The following is a 26435-nucleotide window of genomic DNA, read 5'->3' on the forward strand; positions in this document are numbered from 1 at the left end:
GGAAGCAGAGAAATGAGCCTACAGTTTGACACATGTGTTAAAAATTGGATTTGTGACTTTATAGACCTTCTTTAGAGTTTCTGGAAAAATACCTGATTGAAAGCACTGACTGTTAAATAATAAATAATAAAACCAAAATATCTGAACTCTTTTTTTATATTCTTAAGGTTTATGATGATATTATGAACTTCAATTTCTGAGAGAGGACTAAAAAAAATTGTTGTTTGGTATGTTAAAGTTTTTAATATTTCTCAATGAATCAAGGTTTGGAAATTTTCTAAGTAATATCATTGACTATTATTCTGAAATAGTTGCTAACATTTTCTACTGTTATATTAATATCGTCAGCCCTTTGAGTGTTAATGGTTCTCTACATACAGAAAGAAAGAAAGAAAATGTGCTATATTACGTAAGACAACAAAATCTTGTGTACAACCATCCTAAAAACAAAAAAATTCCAAATTCACTTTAAATTTCAAATTTTAAACAAACATAACATCTAAAACACTTTACCATAAAATTTACACACATTACCAAAATTAATCATAACAAAACAGATTGAGAAAAAAAAGCATCTGTTTCATAAATTTGATTAAAAAATAAGTAAAGCTGTCAATAAAACAGAATTTAGAGGAAGTAAATTAAATTATTTAATAGGAAACAAAACTAAAACACTAAATGACAGTACTTAGCAGGTCATCTAGCTATAAGGTCTGATGATGGTTTATTAGCGAAACATGTCACCACCTGATTAATTAAAAAGACATTTTGAGACTGAGACTTGGAGTTTTCATTTTTTCTCTAGTTACGTAGGTCTCTTTGAGATAATGGACGAGTTCTTTCAACTAAAATGATGTCAGAGCACAGGTTAAAAGGTATCATTAAAAAAATCGTCAAGGCTATAATATGCCCTGGATAATAAAAGTGATTTTTAATTCCTTTTTGAATTTCTTAACTTCTAAAATTTGTCTGATACATAGAGGAACATGGTTGTAAATTTTTTTGCTAAGGTATATAAGTGACTTCTTGGTGAGGGAGGATGTAGGGATTGGTAAGGGAAAATCGTTAACCTGGCGAGTCATATGATCAGTGTTAGAGGGAGGTTTAGGACATTTATGAATAAGAGTAGCTGTTTCTAAGATAAAAAGAGAAAAAAGAGTTTGGATTTTTTGAGATATAAAGAGAGGTTTACAAGAATCTCTTAACCCAGCGGAACATAGGTATCTAACTGCCTTTTTTTGAATCACAAAAATTATGTTTAATAATCCCTTGTTGCTTAAACCCCAAAAAGGCAAGCCATAACGAAGATGGGACTCAATAAGAGAAAAGTACACTGAACGTGCAACTACCCCTCCCAGCTCATGCCCCGCCATTCTTACTGCAAAGCATCCAGAGGATAATTTTGATGCAAGATTTAGGATATGGTCTTCGAAGCGAAGGCGACCATCAATGGTAATACCAAGGAACTTACAGCTTTCTTTGTTTTGCAAGGGGGAGTTTTCACTAAACATAAGGCCCTGAACGTTTACTTAAACTCACACTTAAATCCCATAATAAAGGTTTTGCTCACATTAAATACAAGCCTGTTTGCAGCACACCATTCCGATAAAATCTTAAGATCCTTAAAAACCTGGGCTCTAACATTATCAGAATCTCTATGATTCCATAAAATGGTGGTATCATCAGCAAACTGAACCGCTTTGCCCTGCAGTTTTAATGAACCCAAATCATTTACATAGAGCAAAAATAATAGTGGTCCTAACACTGAACCATGAGGTACTCCAGTTTTAAGGAATCTGGAATCAGATAAACATCCAGATACTGTAACTCTTTGGGTACGATTAGACAGATAGGATTCCAGCCATTGCAATGCCACACCTCTAAAGCCATAATTATTGAGCTTAGACAGCAGTATTCCATGATCTACACAATCAAATGCCTTGGATAAATCGTAAAACACTGCCTCCGCGGACTCTCCAGAATTTAAGGACACATAGACACTCTCCAAAAAGCCGAAAACAGCGTCATGAGTCCCTTTTCCCGTTTGAAATCCAAACTGATTTGCAGATAAAATGCAATTATGTTGCAAAAAAGACAAAATTCTGATTTTTGCAAGTTTTTCAACTATCTTGGAGAGGGTAGATAATATAGAAATTGGACGGAAATTACAAGGCTCACTCACATTTAGAAGAGTTTTTTCAGTTTTAATATGATTGTCATTGGCTTTGATTTTAGCTTATTGTTTCAGAGCATATCGATATTGCTTTCAAAAGGATCTGAACTTCTACTGGAGTGTTACAATCGGAAAATACAAAAATTATGTAGAAATTGTAATCTTAATTAATAGTTAAGAGTCGGCTTGTCAGCAGTCCGCGGACCCAAGTAGTGTGCATAACCAATCACACTCGTATATATGGTAAAGATAGAGTCGGCCAGTTAGGCAGTGAAATCAGAAAATGTCTAACTCTATCCGGTAGCCTAAAAATCGAGCTAAAAAATACATTACCGGAAATCTAAACATAATTTGGAATAGATGATCTAAACAATTCCAAGTACGAGGCAAGATTAAGGGTGTGGATTATGCTCAGGTAGTAGGCATCTCCCTTAAAGAATCCTTCTATAACAATTCATATTATTTTATCCTGCTAAAATCACGAGACAGTTTTACCACTAACCAAAACTCTTTATTTTACTCTCGACACATGTTTCGCTAGCGATGACTTCGGGAGAAAATTAAAACATTGAAGATAAAAACTGTTTTGGATTTGAGGGTCACACCAAATATTCCAACCATAGGACTATTATTAATAATAGTTTATTTTAAATATCTTCCATCAGCGGCAATATTGTAGCTTGTTAGCGCTATATGGGTCCCTCCGGGTTTAATGTGTTTATTAGGGATTTTTTAAAGTCACTTTTTATCATGGATCAAAAGTTTTACTTATACTTCAATTTTTCTCTTTATATGCAGAACTATCACAATACTCTCAAATCATTACAATCACTCACAAGATACACAATGCTATCAAAAAAACCACATTACTAGTAAATCAGTTTATCGCATTCATAGAGAAAGCGATGAATATCCTTTCTGTCCGTCCGATTTATATGTTGCTTAATATAAATTTTAAATGATTTCTCAAAAATTTCACTCCCAGAGGGAACCTCCATATTTTGCCTGGTATTTTAAATATGCCAAACAGGTTTTAGCACAATTTTTCACATCCAAATTAGCCAAATGACATTGCCTGAGGTACTGTACCTCAACCCGCTATTCCATAGCTAAGTTGGGATTAACCCAAGGCATGGTATACAATTTTTAATTGCTCAATCAATAAAAAAGTTTGTAGCAATTTTAAACGTCCAATCAAAAATCTAATTTTGGTGATAATATATTCTCTTTGCTGATCTAGACACAAATACTGATCTGTTAATATACCTTTAGATATTTATTGTTTTCTGTTTTCTGACGTTTTCGTATGTCCGCAAAAATTGAAATTCAGGTAGGGTATTTGCACTTAAAGCAAAAGAACCGTATTTAGTTTTAGACTAGTTTAAAGTTAACTTGTTCTTTCAAAATTGAAACCATTCAAAAATTCGATCTGCCTCTGCAGTATTTTTAATATTCGACCAAGTTTTTCCGAAATTTCCGGAAAAAATTACGGTGTTATCAGCTGTTATCCTGCTAGTTTGATGAAAAAATAATAAACAATCCTTTATAAATAATAAAGTATAAATATTTAAAACAAGAATAAATTTACCAACTTTATATATAACAAAGACAACACACAAAAAACTTTTTGTATGGAATTTGGCACGAAATTTGTCTAACTAATCGTAGTATTGTCGGATTATCGGATCAGTGTATGACGGGTGCATGAAAAATCACCTTAATCACTCACACAAAAAGGAACATACGACATATGTCATTAAAGTCATCTTCGCAAATCAAACAAATAATAACCAAAACAAAATAAAAAAAATTACAAGAAAAGTAAAAAAAATATTTATTTCAAAAAAGATGTGAAAACCGTGATAGTGTCTGTATATTTGTAAAAGCCTCCGGTACTCTAGCAAGCATAAAGCATAAAGCCACAGAGAAAAATCAGAATAAATCCCAAATCAAGGGCCAAAAAAACTGTTTTTTTTTTACTTTATACATTTTGATTATAAACCAAAATAGTATTGTAAATTAATAACAATAATCTATGAGTCAGTGTTGTTAAGACTCTTTAGCGTTGATTACTAATGTTGTGAATACAGAGAGAAAAATGTCTGAATTGCCAAAGGAACTGAAATGTTATTTCAGGCATTGCCAAAGTTTACAAAGACTTTTGAGAGACACAAATTCATCATTGGATGATATCAATGATTTATTTCAACTGGGGAGTAAGTATCAACATACTGTTACTCTTTTCTTTTGATCTTAACTTTATCTCACCCAGTTTTTTAAATGATAGTATGGTTCTTAGATTTTTCCATATTTGCATGGTTTATCTTACTGTCTGAGGGCTTATCTACTAATAAAGATTACATAGTCTTAATAGTTAATTTGTTTACTTATTTACTGCAATAGTTACACTAATCTTTTAACCAAAATAGAACAAAATATAACAGTATTCCTCAAGGGACACTCCATCAATATAGTGATAGTAGTGAAAAGTGAATAGGCAAATATTCATGATCAATTATGAAACGGAACATTGATACAGCTTTAAGATGCCCTAAAGGGTATATTTTTGGAGAACATAGTAACAACCCCAATATTAGCATACAAGGTATCCAAATTAACCAAGTATTGGTTTTGAAACTAATACAAAGAAAAGACTTATTTATTCCTGTAGACCTGAAAAAGGTTTAATATTGGCTGAAACATTGGCATAATGAGAAAGGCTTGAAGTTTTATTTGGCTCTATATCCAACTATATCTAAAAAAGTAAAAACAATTAACTGGGTCACTAAAATAACATATTATATTAATGATTATTCTAAGTAATAATTTTAAGTAAAAATACAAATCTTAAACTGTCTTTTATCCTGGAATTTAGAGAGTCCAATTAAATGTATAACAATATAATCAACACGGTAGTCATAAAATAAAAATAAATGTTGATACATTGATAGCTAATGTGATAACTGCTTTACACTTTCTTGTTTTTAATCCAATGATTATTTTTGAATGTGCCTTTATATCAGTAATATAGCATAAAGGAAATGGCACAATGAAATATAAACATCTCAGTCATCTTATAAATTCTTATAGACTGATTAATGGCTTACATAAATGTTTAGAAAAATATCCAAGAAACAGTTACATTGTCCAATCTAAAAACTTAAAGTATTACAATACTATTATTACACTTGATATAAAAAAAACCAAACTCTACAGTGTTCCAGGCAGTGGCAGATTTACCATAACGGTAACATAGGCCATTGCCTGGGTGGCAGAATATAGGTGTGGCAAAATTTGGAACAATTTTTGCATTCATGAATATTGGTTTGAACTCTTTATTTCAAATTGTAGTACTGAAAGATGTTGTGCCTTAAAACATGTTTTAAACTATCATTGATCTTGATTGAAAAAACACATTGAGAAAAGTTATATGCTCTTGCGTTGTTGACAGTAGTCAGATTTGTTCTTGTCTATAGATAGAATAAACTATCTGTGATTTTGCAGCTGAAAAATAATGATAATAACAGTAATAGTTTATTAATGGTAATAAGATACAACCATTTCTATGTAAAAATATTTAACTATAGACAATTTAAAAAATTTGGAATAATCATAGGCTTCATTACATGATATATACACACTACACTTGTCAAATTTACTTAAAAAAAATGAATAATATAGGCTCTTCTATATAGGAAGTCTCTCTATAGGAAGTTCTAATAATAAAAATATTACCTACAAAGGTTAACTATTTAAAAATATTTTGACTTTACTCTTAAATGATTTTAAGGAAAGTTTAAATATGTCAATGGTTTCCGGTAGCAAATTCACTTCCCTACATGTTTTGGCTAATGGAGAATTAAATGCATATTTTGTTCTGAAATGTGACTCACTAAAAGTGAACGCGAAGCACCCTTTGAGGTACAGAGAATCCAACAACACCTAACAGCTCTGGCATCATCAGTCAAGGAATTTACGATTTTATAGAACAGAGATCTAAATAAATATGTATAGTTGTTAATGCTAATAACTTGATGTGCTCATTTATAAAATTCAATGGAGAATCAAGCTTGAAAGCAGCAAAACATAAAAAATATGTTTGAACTCTTTCAATTTTGCTTTTATAGAAATTATAGCTTGGAGACCAGACCGAAGACCCATGGTCCAACATTAATCATACAATAGAACAGTATATAGATTTAAAGCTTTTTACACTATTAAAATCCGCAAGTATGCATTTAACAAAAACAAGAAGCTTTATAGCACAGCCCGATAGTTGATCAATGTGCAAGAAGACAAGAAGACTTTGGTCAGAAACACCAAGGTCTTTTATATAATCCAAGAGGTTAAGTGTCATTTAATGTATAATCATACATATGATTAATTTCCTTTCTTAAAAAGCTAATTATAGAACATTTAGCAAGATTAAGTTGCATACAACGTCAGATCACGTCAGTCATCAGCAGATAAAAGTAACTGGCTTGCAAATATACAAGTAATAAGATGCAACAACCTGTGAATGCGAGTGTTAGAAAAACGGGTTTTTGACTTGGCGGTATTAATTGAAATAAAATAAATGAGATTCCGAGCATTGTTTATTATGTTTGTAATCCTTTAAAAATAATCAACAATATTGATTAGGCATTCAGACAAAAAAAATTATCAAAATCATATTTTTTGTTAAAATAAGGGCGAGGAGTTTCAAATTGCCTAGGGACGATAAAAGTTCAAATCCACCACTGGTTCCAGGTATAATATAGAAAACATAAAGGTTACATGTCAATAATGAAAAATGTTTTAGAAGAATGTATCACACAATTAGCTTATCTTTAGTAAAGATGCTGTATTTTTCCTCCAAAACTGGAATTACTAATTCAAATTCATGTGAAAATCACAGAAGTAATGTACATATGTCACAATAATGAAAATCACGCTAGTTTTGTTGCCTGATTATTACTAAAATAAACAATTTGAAAGATGTATATGAATTAGTTAAAAAATAATACATAGTTATATTTTTGGAGAATGCAGTAGCCCTGCACCCTTCCATATTTATTATTTTCTATAGAATTTGCACTGCACACATTTTTCTATCCACAATATAATAATCTCAGAGATGTAATAACTTCTAAGATTAATTTGACAGATAATAAAAAGAAAAAATAAAAAAAATAGGGTATTGCACCTTTGCACAACACCCGTATGTGCAAAGATTGCTGCAGTTACAAAAAATAAAAAAAGACAGCAAAAACAATAAGAAGAATACAGAGTAAATTATAGATTTCATTGATTTAAAAACAATCTAACTGTAACAAGTATTTACAACTTATCATCCCACATTGTAAATGCGAGTTACTAAAATAATAAACTAGCCCCCCAAACCCTTCACCCCTGCCAAAATCATATACAATGTCTTTATCAAGAATACTAGTATTTGATGTTTAATGATTAAGACAATATGCTGTAAATAGTAAATATCCAGAAAACTCCACCCACAAGCAACAATGCAACTTGCTGATAGCAGTGCAGTGCCAAAAAACGCCATCAGCAATCATTAAAAAAGGTTTTTAAAAATAAGGTTATTTTTATAATAAAATAAGCTAAAATACTTAATTACAGAGATACACACATATAATAATATATTTAATTATAGGCACTAGGCAATTAATTAACTACAGATTATATGGTTTTTCACAAATATGCAAATAATTCTATTGAATAAAATGCATTTTCTATAAAAATTAGTTTTATTTTTTCTTTTAACTTAAACACAATCAAAAGTTAAAAAGTAGGCAAGGTGGCAAAGAATGTACTGGTTTTTTATATAACTTTGAAGTTATCCATTCAGTGTGTAAATACCATTGTGTTGTAGGATCAATGAGTACACCAAGAAATTTGATATGCTGAAATTGATTATTACAGCCATCAACATTTCTTGGAGAAAAAACAATTCTTCTTGTTTAACATTAGCCTGTTCAATATAAACTACCTCTCAACCATCTTCTGTGCGACTAAGGAATCCAATCGAGAAGCTTGAAGGGAACTGCCAGTAATAGAGATAGTGGTGTCATTAGCAAAAAGGGTGTAAAATATGTTGGGGCCCAGAAGGGGCAAATCATTAATAAAATTAAGAAGAGAATGGAATCCTGGGACACCAATTTTTATTTCTTTCTTTGATGACTCCACACCACCATACTGAACCCTTTGATACCTGTCAGTTAGTAAGATTCCAAAAGTTGGATGCTCCTTTGATTTGATGGTTGACACAGTCAAAAGCTTTGCTGAGGTCACAAAACTGAACTGTATTATAACATTGCTCATCAAAAGCTTCCATTACATTAACTATCATGTTAAGTATACCCTGTGTTGTTTTCCTATTCTTCCTTAACCCAAATTGACTCTCACTAAACATCCCATTTCCTCAAAGTACTGCACCATCTGTGCAGACAAACATTTTTCAATAATGTTTGATATAATAGAAACAAGAGACATTGGCCTATAGTTGCCTGCATCATCTGAACTTCCCTTCTTGAATATTAGTACAAAGATGGCTTCTTTCAAACAGTCTGAGAAGCAGTTTTTCCCTGATACATACATAGAGATGATTAAACTAATTCAATAACCGGTAAGTTCAGTCCGGTCCCGGTACAATTTGTGTTGATTTTAAACTATCAGCTCCGGGGCGTGCTTGTAATATAGTATTTTATCTGATGCCAGAAGGTTTATTTTTTTTGCTAGCTTTTGATGGAGTATTCTCGCTAAATCGTGTCGTTTATATTCCGTTGTCGCCAATGCCTGACAACCTCCCGCAATGTGCTGTATAGACTCCGATGTTTGACATCCATACCTACATCTGTCAGACTGTATTGCTTGATCACCTATAACAAATTTCAGATAGTTCCTCGTTAGAGTGACTTGATCTTGAAAATCTTTCAGTTTTAACACATAAAAAGCTGTAAGGGAATAACGCAACGCTGTAGTGTCGACTTACTCCTGTCGAATCTCGTTGAAGTGCATAGTTCCAAATCCAACTTTTCATTACCTGATCCAATATTTAAATTGGTTTATTGCGGTTCAGTTCATTGTTTCACATCAGGGCGGTAAGTTTATCATATTTCAGTGATGTTCCTCCTTGTCCATCATTGTTAAAACTAAAGTCAGTAATTACCAAAATGGTTTTTTTATGAAAAGGTCAACTGTATCCAACTTGGCTAACAATACTCAATTTATTGCTTGTCTTGATAAAAAATCACAAGTGGATGTAGTTTATACTGATTTTACTAAGGCCTTTGATAAAGTATCACACATTATACTTTTAAAAAAACTTGAAAATCAATATGGCTTTAGCAATCATTTGGTACGATTCTTGCACTCATATTTAAAAAATAGACGTCAGAAAGTTGTCATCAAGAGCTATCACTCAGATTCTTTTCGTGCCTCATCTGGTGTGAGGGATCAAATTTAGGACCCCTAATGTTCATTTTGTTCGTCAATGACTTAATTGAAGTAATCACTAAAATTCTAAAGCTCTGATCAGAAAATTAATAATGTGAAAGATTGTGAAATGATCCAAAAAGACTTCTATATATTTTTTCTTGGTCTGTAGCTAACAACTTACATTTTAATATAAATAAATGCTATGTAGTAAGTTTTTCCCGAAAAATATATCTCAATTCAATATCAGTATAGCATAAATAGGGTGATTTTATCTCGATTAGATGAAATGCAAGATTTGGGTGTTACTTTTGATACTCAGCTCAATTTTAAAGCTCATATTTATACCATTATAAACAAGGCAACAAAATTATATGGGTTTTTACTAAAAAGTTGTAAAGTTTTAAAAGTTTTACCAATACTAACTGTGTTAGAACTCTCTATGTGTCATACATAAGAAACATTTTGGAGTATTGTTCCATTGTTTGGTGCCCTTGTTACAACCTGCATATTTTAAATATTGAGAGAGTCCTGAATAACTTATTAAGATATAATAACTACAAGGATACAGGTATGTATGAGCTGCATATTCCCAAATTGCAGATAAATAAACAAAATAAAAGTAGGATCTAAAAAACATTTGAGAAACGTTATCAAAGCCCATAAGCCAATTTTGCTAAAAGCAAATGATGATCCAAGGTGTCAAATGCTTTGGAAAAGTCAAGCATTATAAGTGCTGTGAAGTCACCTTTATCCATTGCAGAAATTATCTCTTGGGGAACGTTTAGTAAGACAGATGTCGTGCTATGTTGTTTTCTAATCCCAGATTGTTTATGCGGTATAATATTATTGAAGGTGAGAAAATCATAAATTTGCGGCTGTATAAACTTCTCCTAAACTTTAGCGATGACTGGGATAATTGAAATTGGTCTAAGGTCGCAGAAATTAGTCAAAATATTAACTTTAGCCAAAGGTGTTAAGCGAGAAATTTTCCACATACCAGGGAAATACCCAGTTTCTAGGCAACAGTTTATAATATGCGTAATATGTGGAGATAGCTTTGGAATACAGTGTTGTAACATTGACGCTGATATTGAATCACAACCGTGTGCATTTGATTTTAGGTTTAAGACTATTTTAGAAATTTCCTCAACTTTGGCTAATCGAAATGAAAAATTTAGATCATGCTTAAACTGCTTATTCTGAAAATTAGCAACTTCTTCCGGGCAACTACCTAACGGGCTATAAATTGAAGCAAAATAGTCATTAATTTTGTTTGGATCTCGGAGATTTAAAGGAATAGAACGATTAGAGACATTTTTTAGACTTATATTATTAATAGCTTCCCATAACTGTTTACTATCTCTGATGTTCTGATGAAATTGCAGATAATTTCTTTTTTCTCGCCTAATCATTCCCACCACAAGATAACGCATCTGTCTATAATATGCCCAATCCGCTAAATTTTTAGATTTTTTAAAGCTCGACAATGCCTTATTTTTTTCTTTTATAAAAAGCTGCACATTTGCAGTTATCCATTGGGTATAAGGCTTAGAAATTTTTGACGTCGTAAAGGATGCATGTCTATCAAATAATAAGCAAATATTACTAGTAAGATACTGAATTTTTTCATCTAGATTATTGATATAGTACACATTATCCCACACAATTTTATTCAGGTCCTTATAAAAATTCTTTTTAATTAAAATGTTTAAAATTAGAGTTTCGTTTTTATCTCCTTACTCTGTGCTGCAATCTCGATACTACAGAATATAGCTTGATGGTCACTAATTAGATCAGCGTTAAGTAGTGCTGTACTTGTAACATTTGAGGGTTTATTAAAATAGGTAACATCAATGAGTGTTTATGCCATAGCAGCAATACGAGTAGGCTCATTTATTAACTGAGTAAAATCATAAGCTGTAAGACAATCAAGTAAAATATTATTTGTTCAATGATTAACAATATCATCACCCAGGATAATATTCTCATACTGTAGACATGCATGTGATAATATATCATCAAAACATTCAACACAACGCCCTAAATCTGACCTTGGTGGTCTATAGACTGTTCCAACAAGAAAAATTGTTTTGCCTATATTTACTTTAATAAATAAACACTCTAAATCATCAGAAAAGTTAATGTCAGTAAAAACTAATAAATTTAATTTAGTGAGCTTGGAAAGGCGAAGAACAGACATTTTTGTCCAAATTAATTGGAAGAGAAATAGACATCCCAATTTGTTGGGTATGCTAGCTCTTAATGTACCTGTGTACTGGACAAGATATCCATTGCTATTTACTGTGGACCTTGCTCGAAGCAACTATTACCTAAATTCTCCTGTAATATCCATGTGTTGCCTCTACAATAATTTGGAAAGTGAATATGATATTTTTAATTTATCAATTACTTATTTAAGACAAATAGTTTAATAGGAATACTGTAACTTATTGACTTGATTCATAACCTACCCTATAATTGTTTTTTTACTGTAGAGTGTAAATAAATAAATAAAAAATAAATCACTGAAATGTGTTATAATACCCTGTTTGTGAGGACATTTCTATTTCGAAGCTAGTCGATCTACCTTTTACTGTCTGTAGCTTTTGGTGATAACCTTTTAACCATTGAGTATCTTATAGCTGTAAGATCTTCTCTTATTCTTCCCTCTGTCATGTGGTAATGCTTAATTGATTTAGTCTGGTGTCAAAAAGGAGATAAAAAATAACATAAAGTTTGTTTGACTTTGACTATGTAGGATACTTACTAATGGGAAATTTGAGTTACATAATTATATACACCTCAAGCATTCTTAAGTTAGCCTCTCTATGTATTATTAATGATCCTGATTGTTAGAGATGTTAATGGTTGTTATTTTATTATTGTGCTCTTAATGTGATTTTACAGGATCATTGGTTCAGTTGAACAATGATAAATTCTTCTGTAAATGAATTTGTCAAGAAGTGGATTGAATTGCTTTTACAATCACAAGACTTTAAATATGTAACTCTGATGGCATCGGAACTTAACTGGTGAATTTTTCGAATAAGTATTATTTCCTTATCTATTTAGGATTATGTGACTAATTTTTACGCCCTAGAGGCTCATAAAAATAATGTGTTTTATTTATATAAGTTTACCATAAAAAGAATATTTAATATGCAAAACTTGCAACAAAAATGGGTATTTCCTACATTGGTTACTTAAAATAGTTTGTAAAATAATCACCTTTAAGTAGGCAATGCCCCATAATGGCAAATGAATTCATACTAATTTAACAACTATCCATTCAAGTGATATATTTGATATAAATTAATAAAATTATCCTGTATAGTTTTTACAATAATAAATCTTAATTGGATTCTAATTTAGTTTTAGTTCAAGTCCTTAATCCATAAAATTAACTCATTGTTTTTGTTGCAGGAGATGTTAAAAGAGAATTACTGATCTGTGATGCCTTGGAAGTATTATCACGTAATGTCAAAAAGATTCCCAATTTAATAGTGTTTGGACAATCCTGTCATGCGAAAGCTTTGTTTGTCAATCGTTTGTTACAACAAGTAGTCCTTCCTTATTTTAGCAACCAATGGAGACATGTAAGTTTCTGTCATAAAGAGTACCAATACCAATCACCTCACTAATAATAAGCAGATTTAAGCCAAATCAAACTTTTATTCTTTTGCTTGATGTTTTTGATTTTGATGTATTTACTCTCTTGGTTATTCTGTCGTTTTTGGTATATTCAAACTGTATATAATTTAATAAACTTTTCATTTTCTAGATAACTTTTATGTATGGCCCCACAAAAAGTATTTATCTAACACTTGAACATGAAATAGAGATAGTCGAGAAGTTAAATGCTCATCAAGATTCGTCATGGGTGACAATCCCCGAAGAGGATTTAAAAAGAAATGACACTGAAAACTTATTAGACCACTGCCCATCAGTAGAAGTTGTCCTGAAAAATAAAATATTAAAAGAAAACTTTAACATAAGTATTCCTCCTGATTGTCAGTTAGAACAATTGGTTGAAATAATATCTAATAGAATTGAAAAAGTTTTGCCTGTGATAGTCTATGTGGTATCTGAAGACACGTTAAGTGATGCGGTAAGTAACACATTTTAGTATTAATGATATTAAACTTACTTAAGCTCTTTGTTTAGAATATACAGGAGATAAGAAAATTGAAAGATATTTATTCAGTTCCATTTTTGTTTGTGAGTGTCTCATCAGGTACTCGGGTAGCAGAAGCTATGTTAGCTGATAGTACTGAATCACTTACTGAATCGGAAAAACATCTCGTTGAAAGTCAAAGGAGTGAAAATCATTTACACAGCTTGCGAGAGCAATTAACCAGATTAGGTAACATTTTCACGAAAATCCAGAATTTTCGCGAGTTTGTTTATTTAATATGAATTGTCATATTCTAGGATTTCTCAATAGCAATCAAGAAAAAGAAAGTGATAAAATTCTCCGCAAAAAGTCATTTTGCATGGAATGTTCATTAGATAATGCTGTGATGTGCTATAAATCCATCAACAAAGATTTTGTTCCATTTATTAAAGACCTCTTAAAATCAAAAGTTCTTCAAATGGCCAAATCAATAAGTGAGGTAAGATTAATGTTTTTATAAAATTAACTTGCAATTAACTTAAAGTAGCAAATATAAGCAACTATATTAATTACTAGATTCATAATTCCTGCCTGAAAAAATTCATACTGTGTGCATTTGACATGGCAAGAGAAATACAAATTACTCCAAGACGAATTTTATATGCCCAAGAAATTGAGTTAAAAATGTATAAGGATCTTATGAAAATTACGACTGAGGAACAAGAAAAAATCATGAATATCATACAAAAAAATTTGCAAGATATGAAGTCTAATGTAGCAGAAGTATTAGAAGGATATAACTCCTCAAATACCGGTAAGTATGAGTCTACTGCAGTGCATATTAAAATTACATTCTAATGGAAGTTATTAACATTATTGTCGTTTTCCAGGCGATGGGTCGTAACGAACATTTTATATATTCTACAGGCAAAAAAACTACATTAAAAAGCTCTAGTTTAACTGAATATAATATTTTAGTTACGGCATTTCCTCTGTAAAATGACGTTATGAATAGAAACGACCTTTGTGGTGTAATAATTTTAGTTTGTGGTTTTAATTAGGTCAACTCCAGGTTTCACCTAAAGTCGCAACGATGGAAATCCAACAATTAGTTTTACAAAGGCTAAGAACAGCTGTAGCTACGCAATTAGTCCAATCAGTAGGATGTTTACAGGAGAGCTTTACTGGAACCCTTCAGAGATGTTTAGAGAGCCTGGAAAAAAACTGCCATGATTTAGAAAATAATCTGTCTGCCTCTGATGCAGTTAAGCAAATTATTCATGCTGCTTACAACGTCGACTTAAAGACTCCCACATCATTCTCTATTATTCACAACTTTATGGATAGATTGAGGAAGTTGCTAGGCTCACTTACTTCGCCTTGGTCGTCAAATAGCCAATTCCAGTGCACCCTACAGTGGCAGCTTCAAGTTGTTACTAATATTATTGATTCGCTGAGTGCTTCTAAATTGGCTAAAACAATATCAACGCAGGTAAACTAGTTTGTTTTCTTGTGATAAGTTAGGCCTAGGAAATATTAAGATCTTTGTCTTATTAAAAAATGATGTAAATATCCTCATAAATCTCATTCTCGATCTCTTAAACAGCGGCGGCTCGTCAGGGTAGGCAAGGTAGGCGCCGCCTACCTTATAAAATTCACTTGTTTGTCACTAAAATTCACAAATTTGAAAAAAAATTACCATTATAATTTATATAATATAATCATTCTTTTTAATGTAATACTAAAATATCTGATAAACCTCCTAGTCTAATGTTAATACGCATGCATCTATCGCCACTTTACGTGAAACCTGAGCTAGTCTAAAGCGACTCGCCTCATAAAATCAAATGAATACGATATTATATATAGGAAGGCGATATTTCCAACCGCCTGTATTTAATGGTCTCTACGGCGGCAATCTCCCATACAAAACTTACAGCGGCCGACGTGAAACAAAATTATTCTATGCGACAAAATGCACTGTTAGGCGGACAATTCGGGCGCCTTCGACCGGCTTCGTCAATTCGCTCGAAGCGCTCGTTCGTCGATCGATAACGGGGAAAGGGCTGGTGATTTTAGAGTACGATTGTACTAAATCTAGCACAAGTGGAAAAAAATTTAGCACGCAATACAAATTCTGTTTTCTTACTTAAATGTAAAAAATATTAAAAATGTACATTTTTCATGGCAGTCTAGGTTTTTTGTTGTAAATGTTCAAGCAATGACTACGATTTTTATAACGTATTTAATTTTTAGAACAATTGGGTGAGTTTCAGTATGATAATTAAAGCACGGATGAGATGAGCCCTCGTTCAATGGAAAATCAATGGTGGGGCGGGATTTTCTGCTGTGGCGACTTTGTTGCACTTATTTAAAACTACATAGGAGCAATAAAGATGGTGATGGTACTAATACTAATAATATGATAGGAGGAAAATAATTCCAGATTTTTCTTGGCGGGGTTTTGTTTTTATTAATTAACGGTTTGTGGCTGGTTTCTTCCGTTTCTTTCAGCTTTGAACGATTTTTCTGCTGTCGTACGTCGTATGGTTGCTTCTCCATTGAATTTTGAATTTGGTTTATATTAGATAAGTATAAGTATATTAGAATAATAATTGTGCTATTAAAGTTTGTAGAGGTAGTAGAGGTACCTATTAAGGGGTTGTATATTTTTGAGAATATTATAATATAGAGTAGAAAGTAGGTAATTTTTGTAGAAGTAGAGGTGCATACCTACCCTAGTTGTTTGATCCTTTTACTATTTTTTTTTAGAATGGCCAATAATCTCGCCGAAACCCTTGTGCATGATGTAATTTGTTCTTTACAAGAAACCCCATTTTCCCGCCTAAATGAAAATGATCGTAGGGAAATAATTTCTATTGGTTGCCCTACACCCCCCTTTCAATTTTAAAACCTGACAAAAAGCAAGGCCAAGCATTCTCGCGATCCTTTAAGACCCAGTGGTTCGAAACCCATCAATGGTTATGAGGTAGTTATTTTAAACAAAGTTTGTTTTGTTGGCCTTGTATACTTTTAGGAGGTAATAGAAATAATGTTTGGGTGTCTCAGGGTTTTTGCGATTTAAAAAATCTGTCAGCTAGCATAAAAAAACATGAATCGTCAGAGGAGCATATGAGTAGCTACCTTAGTCTAAAGCGCTTGCAAAAAAATAGTAGCACTATACAGGATGCATTAAAAATACAGTCTTCTTTGTTTTTAAAATCCTATAACGAGGATGTAAGAAAAAATATAAATTTATTGAGCTATTTGATTGATGTCACTTGTCATCTTGCAAAAAAGAATTATCTTAGAGGCCACAATGAAAAATCCGATTCTTTTAACACTGGCAATTTTCTGGAAACATTTAACTTGTTAGTTAAACGTGACATCGAAATGCAAAACCATTAAAAAAAAATAGGCAATAATTTTTCTGGTTTGTCTAAGACTATCCAAAACGATATAATAGGTTGTATCTCTGAACACCTTTTGGAGACAATACATAAAGAAATAAAAGAAGCATTATTTTTTTCTGTACAAGCTGATGACACTACTGACATTTTAGAAAAATCACAATGCGCTATTTCGGTCAGATATGTAAACCAATCTGGTGACATTAAAGAGAGATTTTTGGGATTTTTTGATGTAAGTCAAGATAGAACGGCAGACGCGATGTACGAATTAATTGTTTCTGTTTTAAGTCCTTTCGATTATAAGAAAAATTTAGTTGGTCAATGTTATGATGACGCTAGCGTAATGGCTGGTTCGTTAAATGGTTTGCAAAAAAAAATTAAAGACGATGCTCCATTAGCTTTATTTACACATTGCAGTGCGCACCGATTAAACTTAGTTCTACAGAATGGTGCAAAAACTATTAAAAATTGCCTAATTTTTTTTTGCGAGCGTAACTTCAATTCCCGGCTTCTTCCATCAATCTGCAAAGTGAACATTTATTTTGGACTCTATAGTTGGAAAAAGGATACCGACTGCTGTAGATACCAGATGGGCTTCACGTTCAAAAATCGTTCATCTTTTAGATTCAAAATGGAATGACTTAAAAAAAGTTTTTCAAAGAATTATTGACGATCAATCTTCATCATCCGAGTCAATTAACGGGGCAAAGGGATATCTTAGATTTGTGAAAGGTTTAAAATTTTCTTTTTTAACCGCGGCTTACAAAAATGTATTTGATATTACGGATCCACTATTTAGTATTTTGCAAAAAAAGTCTTTAGATATAGCATATTGTCAAAAACAGGTATTTTTAACAAAAGAGGGTCTACAGTCCTTGCGGAATGAATTAACCTTCGAACAATTTTTTGAAGAAGCAAAAATTAGAATTTCAGGCGATATGATAGATAGCGTGGATAATCCTACACCATCAAAAAGAATAAAATTATCAAACACTATCAAAGGGGATGAAAAGTCTTGTTTGCGAATTTTATTTTATGAGATTATTGATAATATTTCGACGCAAATAGATCTATCGCAGTTAACTTATTTTGCATTGGTTGATTCTAAGTTCCAAGAGTATAAGAAAAGTTTTCCAACTTCTTTAGTTACAAGTGTCACCAACCTTTATAAAAATATTTTTGACAAACAGCAACTAATTAATGAGTTAAGTGTAATTTTTCACGATGAAGAACTAACAACATTAAATGTAGAGTCGATTTTAATTTTATAGATAATGGTCTTAATATTTCCCCAAGCTTTTACACTTTTTACGCTTATTGCTACAATACCAATCACAAGTACATCAGTTGAAAGACATTTTTCATGCCTTAAACGCATAAAAACATATTCCCGAAATAAAATAGGTAATGAGCGCTTATCATCACTTGTTTTAATTTCCATCGAAAAGGAACTCTTTTGCTCTTTACAGGGATCTGATAATTTTACAGATTTAATAATAAGTAGGTTTGCGCTTTTAAAGGACAAAAGAATAAACCTTATTCATAAAAATTAGTTGTTTTACAACTAAAATAAAAAACTTAAAAAAAAACAACAAAAAATTTTAAAAATAAAAAAAACAAAAAAAAATTTTAAAAATCAAAAATTAAAAACAAAATCTATGTTAAGTATAAGAATATTATGATATCTTTTAGTTAAGTAGTATTCAACTTTAATCTTTTTTAGAAATAGTATTAAAAAGAAGAAAACTACATAAGTTCAAAGGTGCATAATTAAATAACCATGCATTTTTGGTAAGTAAGTAAAAAAGATAATTTATTTGTACAAAAATTAAAAATTAAATCGTTAATAAAAATTAATTTATTTGTATTTGTTTATAATATAGAAGAATATTTACTGCATCTTTGCATCTTATAGTAGGTATCTGTCAATAACAGTAGGTAGTGTATATATCTAAGGATTTAGTGAAATGAAATGAAATATGGATATAACACAAAAATTACGATCATAATTTAAATTCATACAACTTTGAAAGGTGTGTTTCATTTTGTTTTTTTTGTTTCCGCATTTTTTTTTTGTTGATTGAAATCTAAATTTAAAAAAATATATTTTTAGATAATTTTTTTTTAAAGATTTCGAAAACGTTATTTTTTTCTTATTTTTAGTAAATTATTAATGAAAAGTGGCCGTGGCACCACAGTTTTTTTTTCGGTGTGCGCACTGTTATAATAATATGTCGCCTACCTTAGATTACAGGGCGCGAGCCGCCACTGCTCTTAAACAAAATAACCTTTTCATTTTCTTGCATAACTTTCAAATAATACATCATTAATTCATTAACTGGTCTTTTTACGATCATTTATCATAATAGATTCATCATATTACAGAAAACATAAAAAAATTACTTATCATTGATATTTTAAAGACCTGCCTACCTTTTATAAACTAAAATTACAAAGTTACTAATCATTCATTTATTAATTTGTAGTTTCAAGAGCATGTAAAGTCGTCACATGAAACTTTCTTGTCAGCAATGCGCAGCTTAGACAACCAGCTTTCTGGCCACCTTGAACATACTGAAGAACAAAGAATCGCCATAAGGAAAAAACACGCCCCAAAATTGGCAAAATTGGCCCTTGAGAGTACTTCGATGTGTGATTTGGTTAGATGGGGTAGACCTAAACTAATTAGGGAAATTGGACGAGGCCAGTATGGGGTAGTTTCGTCTTGCGAACCATGGGGTGGAGTTGATCCTTGTGCGATAAAGTCTGTGGTTCCTCCAGATGATCGACACTGGACTGATTTGGCAATGGAGTTTTATTACACAAGGTATTTATGTTACAGTATGCTGGAGGCTGAGTATAATGGCATATACCATACAGGGCGTTCAAATTTAAATCTTTTGTACCAACCTGGGAATGATAGGGTTACCAGATTAAAACTTGCCTATTCAAGACAAGCCCTAGCAAAAATCCGGAAAAACGACTAAATTTTCTTTTTGTTACCAGATAAACATTAACTTAAATTACATTAAACACAAATAATTTAATCAATTTAAAGATACTCCTCACTGCTTTGTATTTTGTTTAAAATAGTTAAATCTTCTGAAGAGAGCGCAAAATCATAAAACTCTAAATAGCTCATATGTTTTAAACTAAATAACTCTATAATCCATATAGAGATCCATATCCATTATAAACCATTTTCAGTGTATTACTAAAATTACTTATTTAAAATTTCTCGAACTTTTAAAGGTATGAATTTGTTAGCTGCTCTTTCATCTAAACTAGAAATAACATTTTTTATAATTGCCATTGTATGGAAAACAGACATCAAAGAATGAACAAGAAAAAGATAGGCTTCTGAAAAATGATTTAAGTATATGAGGAACATCTTGAGACAAGAAATCTGCCTTAAGAGCATGAAACATTTTTAAAATGGTTATATATAAGAGAGTTTCATATTCTGTGCTCACAAATTCACAAAATTCGTTTAGTGATTTAAATCGTACAGTGTAAATACTAGTATTATGGATTATATATCAACTTTTAGTTTTACACAACTATGGTGCACTGCATTATTACTGGGACAATCTAATTTGGTTAACTTCAGCTTTGAATTTATTAAAAGCATAATTTTCACCTTTTTTGCCTATGCTACCAAACTTTTTATTGCAGTTATCCCCTGAGAATGCGACACATTTTTTTTCAAGTCACAAGTTGTTTTTACTTTTTTGATTGGAGCAGTACTAATGTCTAATAATTTAGTTTGAATTCCTCAACTTTTATAATCAAAATACTGTATCAGCCTTGCAAACATTTTAAGTGCATTATGATTTCTTGCATTGATTGTTTATTTTGTGTAGTCATTTCAAGAGTAGATGGTCCAATTAATTTAAAATATTCTGGATCTTAGTCCGTCCACGAGAAACCTTCTTGGCTATAACCGAATCAAAGTAAATTGCTTTGTTTAACTTACACCAAAAATATACCATTACATATACGACACATATAAGATAATAATTAAAAATTTACCTTGGTCGTGCAATCCATCGACTTATAGATTGGTGATGACAGACCGTATAGAAAGCTAATGTGGCTTCAGCTGCTTGTATTGACTTGATTTCTGCAAAAGCTACTAGAAAATTTCCTGCTCTTATTTGCTTATTTATATGAGTCTCAATATCAAGCTTGGCTTTATGAGTATTTGGTATTAAAGAATTGCAAATTACATCACTGGTTGTTTTTCTTTAGTTTATAGAAAGGGTATAACCGAAAAATTGTATCTAAATAAGTGCATTTGCGTTTTGGCATATTTTGAGACCTAACAAGATATACAATCAAAAATCCTCACTAATAAAACTTTAAAACTGGTAAACTGCTAAACACTTGGAAAATAATGTAAATAAATGCATTCAAGATTCTCGAAAAAGCAAAAACCTGCTGCCTCGCATGCCGTTCTAGGCAGACAATTTACATACTGATGTGGCGTCGCTATTTATTCCTGTAAAGACTAAAGGTGAATTTACTCTACTGAATTTAACGCCGATTTTAAATATAAATGTTTTTAACCCTTAATCGGGCAAGTTTTTAATTTCAATTATTTGCATTTTCTTTATTTGCATTATACAGAGTACAAAAAATACGAAAAAAATTTTTTTTTTGCTTACATACAAAGAAAAATTACGTATCCTATGGGATACATTGACCGCTCAGGCATCTTTAACATGGTATATTAAAAAACAATTGCGCGTATTCTGTCCTTGCACAAAACATAATCTTACATTACACTTTTGACAAAAAACCGTGGTTTGTCCATCAGTACACAGCCTACATCTTCCTTTTCGTGTAAATGTGGAAAAATGTCCAATTTGGTCATATCTGATATCATCAGTTGGTCTTGCCATTACTGGAGCCCTAATCTTTTTTGCTGACTGATCGTTTGCAAGTCAGATTTTCGAAATTTGGTCTTTTGCTCGGTTTTAAGCAACGATAAAGCCAAACTTACTCTGAATTCTTTCAAATGGTCATATTTCCGGCCAAGGACTTCACTGTCTCGTCTGTGCAACAATCAAGAGTTATTTACACAAATATCAATAAGTTGTCTGAATATCCCCAAATACCAACGCCGTGACTTATAAGGTCTATTATAAAGAGCTATTAGCATGTCAGCTAAGTCTACACCACCCATTGTGTCATCCCATTTTACGACTGCAATGCCTGCATTATTATCGACTTTATAATCAAAAGTCCCCCTACCCTTCTTGAGGAAAGATTTATCTTGTTCTAATGTACAACCCTGCAATTGGTTACTCCGCACAGTACCTAAACTGTTTATGCCATATTCGTTTTTTAGTAAAATAATCAGATTTAAAGAAGTAAACCAATTATCAAAATATACATAAGTCTCAGTGGGGTTTGGAATCGTTTTACAAAGCTGTACAACTACTTTTCCGCCTGATCCAAGTTCAGCTTCGGTTCCAGAAAAAATCATGTTGTCAAAAGTAGTAGATCCAGTATATATAAAAAAAATTGTACACTATTCCAGATATCCCAGCTCTTACAAACATCTTGAAGCCCCATTTTTTAGGTTTTTTTGGCATATATTTATATGCTATCATCATTTCGTCAATCGAATAAAGGTTCTCACCCTTGGTTTTTATACAGTTAGTCCTAATTCTTTCTAACAAAGGTCTTATCTTGAAAAGACGATCTCTATGGGCATCAGCATTATTGTCTTGAAAATGAATAAGTCGTTTAAATTTTTTTAACCTTTTTACCGGCATAGCATCAGCAATAAGGTTATATCGAAGATTTAGAGACCAGTAGTCTTCAAAGGACTGCATGCTTACAACTCCCATAAGAAGTTCCACGCCTAAAAAGGCTTTTATTTCACTAAAAGACGTGTTTATTGACGTACCTGTTAAGTAGATATTGGTTTGCTCTATAATGTACTCAATAACAGAATCGTCCCAAAATTTTTGAAAATATTTAGGGGAGTAAGTATATCATCTGGAGACTCGTGTTCAATCTCAATGGGCAATTGATAATACTCAAAATCTTCCTTTTCCCATTTGAAATTATGCCTTTTTATCTTTTTTTTGTTTTTGTTTTTTAAATTCTCCGTAATAACGGATAATGGTATATTGTAATCAGATCTATCAAAATCATTAGATTGATCTACTGTGGTGAATGAATTTCAGGATTATTCAAATCCAAAACATTTGTGTCCACCTCTTCATCATCTGATGAGGACCCAACATCGGAAATGTACCAGTCTTCGGGTGGTAATAGCGTAAAATAGTCCACTCCTCTATTTCTATGGCTATTGATACTGCTTAGAAACTGAAATAAATAAATAATGCAGTAAAACACCCCGTAATTTTTTTTTTATATTTTTAAAAGACAGGTGCCTCTAATGGGCAATGTATCTTATCAGATACAAACAAAAATAACCTCAAATATAGACAAAAAAAACTTTAGATATTTCGCAACAAATGTTCAAAGACACCTTTTGGAAGCCCTAACTTTACATTGCAAAACACGCAATAACAAACATTAACAAAAAAGCTGCATAGTTTTACAAAAAAACTTACCTCGTCAATATCTGTTTTGCCCGCCATCGCTCATGGTAAACGTTGCGCTTCGATCATCCCCACTACCGAATTGCCTTGCTACATGCTTTTGTATCTTTCAGTATACACTGCCCGTTTTACGATATCTTGCTAAAAGCGTGTCAATACTAATGTATCCTGGTAGATACATTAGCCAATTAAGGGTTAAAATAATTTACTATTTTGCATATTTTAGGTTCTTTCTTGACCTAAAAAATCTAGACGTTTAAGAAAAAGTGTTATACACTTATTTATACAGATGATATTCAAAGTTTATTTCGTTACAATGCATCGTGATCGAGTAAAACAAATTTGAAAATTATTAAGCATTACATAAGCACAAAACATAAATAAAAATCCAGAAAATTGGATTCTAATTTCCCATTTTAATTTTCTTATTATTTATAAACATGCAAGTGAATATAAAATATTATTTTTGTTCCTAAATTTTCAGCTTGAAGTAAAAAAGAATAAGCTTAAAACAAATAAAATGCTGTTAAGAAATCTCTCGCATTATTAATTTTAAAATTCAATTTAGTATTTATAGATTTATTCATATTCGTTTATAATTATTGTCGGTTTTCGTAACACTGCTATGTATTTAACGTTCTTATGTATGTTTCGTATTGGCAAATTATTTTTTACATCCCCCAGGTGTTTCTGTGTAGTGATTTCGTAAATTATTTCCAGAATTAAAGAAAGTAATTGTGATGTAATTTTTTTATAGATTTCAGACCACTTTCTATTTTATTCCCAGAATCTAAAGACTTAATGTAGCACTATCTAAATGCATTGACAATATTCCTGAAACTCCATCAGAGGTTACATTTTCAAGCGCCTGTATTTTTTTATGACATCCTGAATATAAAATTACAATTATAGCAAAAATAAGATATATGTCCTCTTTTAGAACAATTCCTGAACACCCTCGAATAGTGAAATTAAGAGGATCTGTGATAGATTACACATACGGAGGAGGTTCTTCTCCTGCCGTTCTCCTTATAATGGAACGAATGCCTAGAGATCTCTATTGTGGTTTAAAGACTGGTCTTTCATGGATAAAAAGGTTACGTATAGCCATTGATGTCATTGAAGGTATTCGCTATTTGCATTCGCAGGGACTAGTACATCGAGATATTAAATTGAAAAATGTTTTGGTAAGTTATTTTTTGTAAGTTTTTTCTCATACGTAAGAATAGGTTATATTTAATATAACATTTCTTATATTTAAGCTGGATAATGAGGATAGGGCAAAATTAACAGATTTTGGATTTTGCATACCGGAGGCCATGATGTCTGGTAGTATAGTTGGAACACCTGTGCACATGGCTCCCGAATTACACAGTCGCCGTTACGATTCAAGTGTTGATGTTTATGCTTTCGGCATTCTCTTTTGGTACATATGTGCTGGCAAAGTAAGACTTCCAACGCAGTTTGACCAATTCCAAAATAAGGAACAATTGTGGAGTAATGTTAGGAAAGGTATGAGATATTCAGTAAAAATCGCCAAATAAAACTGATTTTATCTTTCTACGACGGTAGAAAGTAGCACTTTCATAATTTTTAAATATTTTGAAAGTTGCAGTGATAAATAATAAGGTACAAATCATATCTATATTTTCTGTATAATTTTTTTTAATAAATTTAATTTGAAGAAAACTGGTACAACATATTAGACTTGTATTAGGGATCTAACTCAGAAGAGCATTTTATTTAAAACCCCAGTAACTTGAAAAAGTTTTCTATAAAAATTACTCTTGTATTTACTTTATACACATGTATGAGTTTTTAAGAAAATTTGTAAGGTCTGTAACTTGTATATTTTAGGAATAAGGCCTGAATGTTTACCACATTTTAATCAAGCCTGCTGGAATCTCATGGAACAGTGTTGGGCTGCAGAGCCTTCAGAGCGACCTCTTTTGGGCCACGTCCAGCCGCAACTGGAGCAAATTTACAATAACGCGAAGTTGGAGGCAAACCAAGGCAAGTTTCCTTCTTGTAGTCCAACTGGATGTTATAATTATTACAAAGACCAGGATTTTACAAATTATAGTTATATGAATATTAGAGAGTACTAAGTAACAATTTAACGAGTTAAAGTTTTTGTTTTATAGTTAGTTTTATTGATTTTATTTGTTATTCCAGATGCCTTATCAGAGGAGGATGTGAAATTAGGTTATCAACAGTTTAATTTATGTAAAAACCAAATTTAACTTTTTTTATTTATGTGATTACTATATTACTTAACGCTCGAAGCTGTTTATCAGATGTTTACAAACTAAGCAAAAACTTTATTATTTTTCCAATATAACCATTTTTTATATATCACTTTAGTTTGGAAAATGTCTCATTTTAAATTCGATTTGTAAGTAAAGATTTTTTAGAAGAACAAACAAATATTGTGTATTATGTGTATTATGTTCTATTAAGCGAAAAATTTACATGAAGTTTTTTTTTAATACTTACATTAAAAGCGAAATAATGAAATTTTTGCTTACTTTAGGACACTGTATAACTAGTTCTTAAAGTTTAATAGGTATTCTTTTACTCATTGCTGTGCTTTTTGAAATTTTGTGATTTAATTGTGTATAGTTTAAAAAAATTGGAAGAAAATCGTTTGTATATTTTTGTATTTAAAATTTTATACCTTTTAAAGTTTTGATTAAATTATGTTACTTAAAACCTCGCAA

At 31.4% G+C, this 26435-nt stretch overlaps 1 protein-coding gene across 2 annotated transcripts; it reads left to right on the forward strand.

Moving 5' to 3' along the window:
• Positions 1-3948: 3948 nt before the first annotated feature.
• On the forward strand, positions 3949-26300 carry LOC126748863 (dual serine/threonine and tyrosine protein kinase-like). 2 transcript variants are annotated; one of them, XM_050458374.1, is made up of 12 exons: positions 3949-4389; positions 13034-13206; positions 13392-13718; positions 13775-13973; positions 14042-14223; positions 14301-14538; positions 14786-15216; positions 19621-19961; positions 24656-24902; positions 24978-25227; positions 25573-25728; positions 25891-26300. In XM_050458374.1, the coding sequence occupies exons 1-12, from the start codon at positions 4272-4274 to the stop codon at positions 25956-25958; spliced, it is 2730 nt and encodes a 909-aa protein (XP_050314331.1). In that variant the 5' UTR covers positions 3949-4271; the 3' UTR covers positions 25959-26300. The 2 variants fall into 2 exon arrangements, with proteins under 2 accessions (XP_050314331.1, XP_050314330.1); XM_050458373.1 differs by lacking the exon at positions 25891-26300 and having other exon boundaries at positions 25573-25884.
• The last annotated feature ends 135 nt before the right edge of the window (positions 26301-26435 follow it).

This window comes from Anthonomus grandis, chromosome 22 (assembly GCF_022605725.1).
Source record: "Anthonomus grandis grandis chromosome 22, icAntGran1.3, whole genome shotgun sequence".
NCBI lineage: Eukaryota > Metazoa > Arthropoda > Insecta > Coleoptera > Curculionidae > Anthonomus > Anthonomus grandis.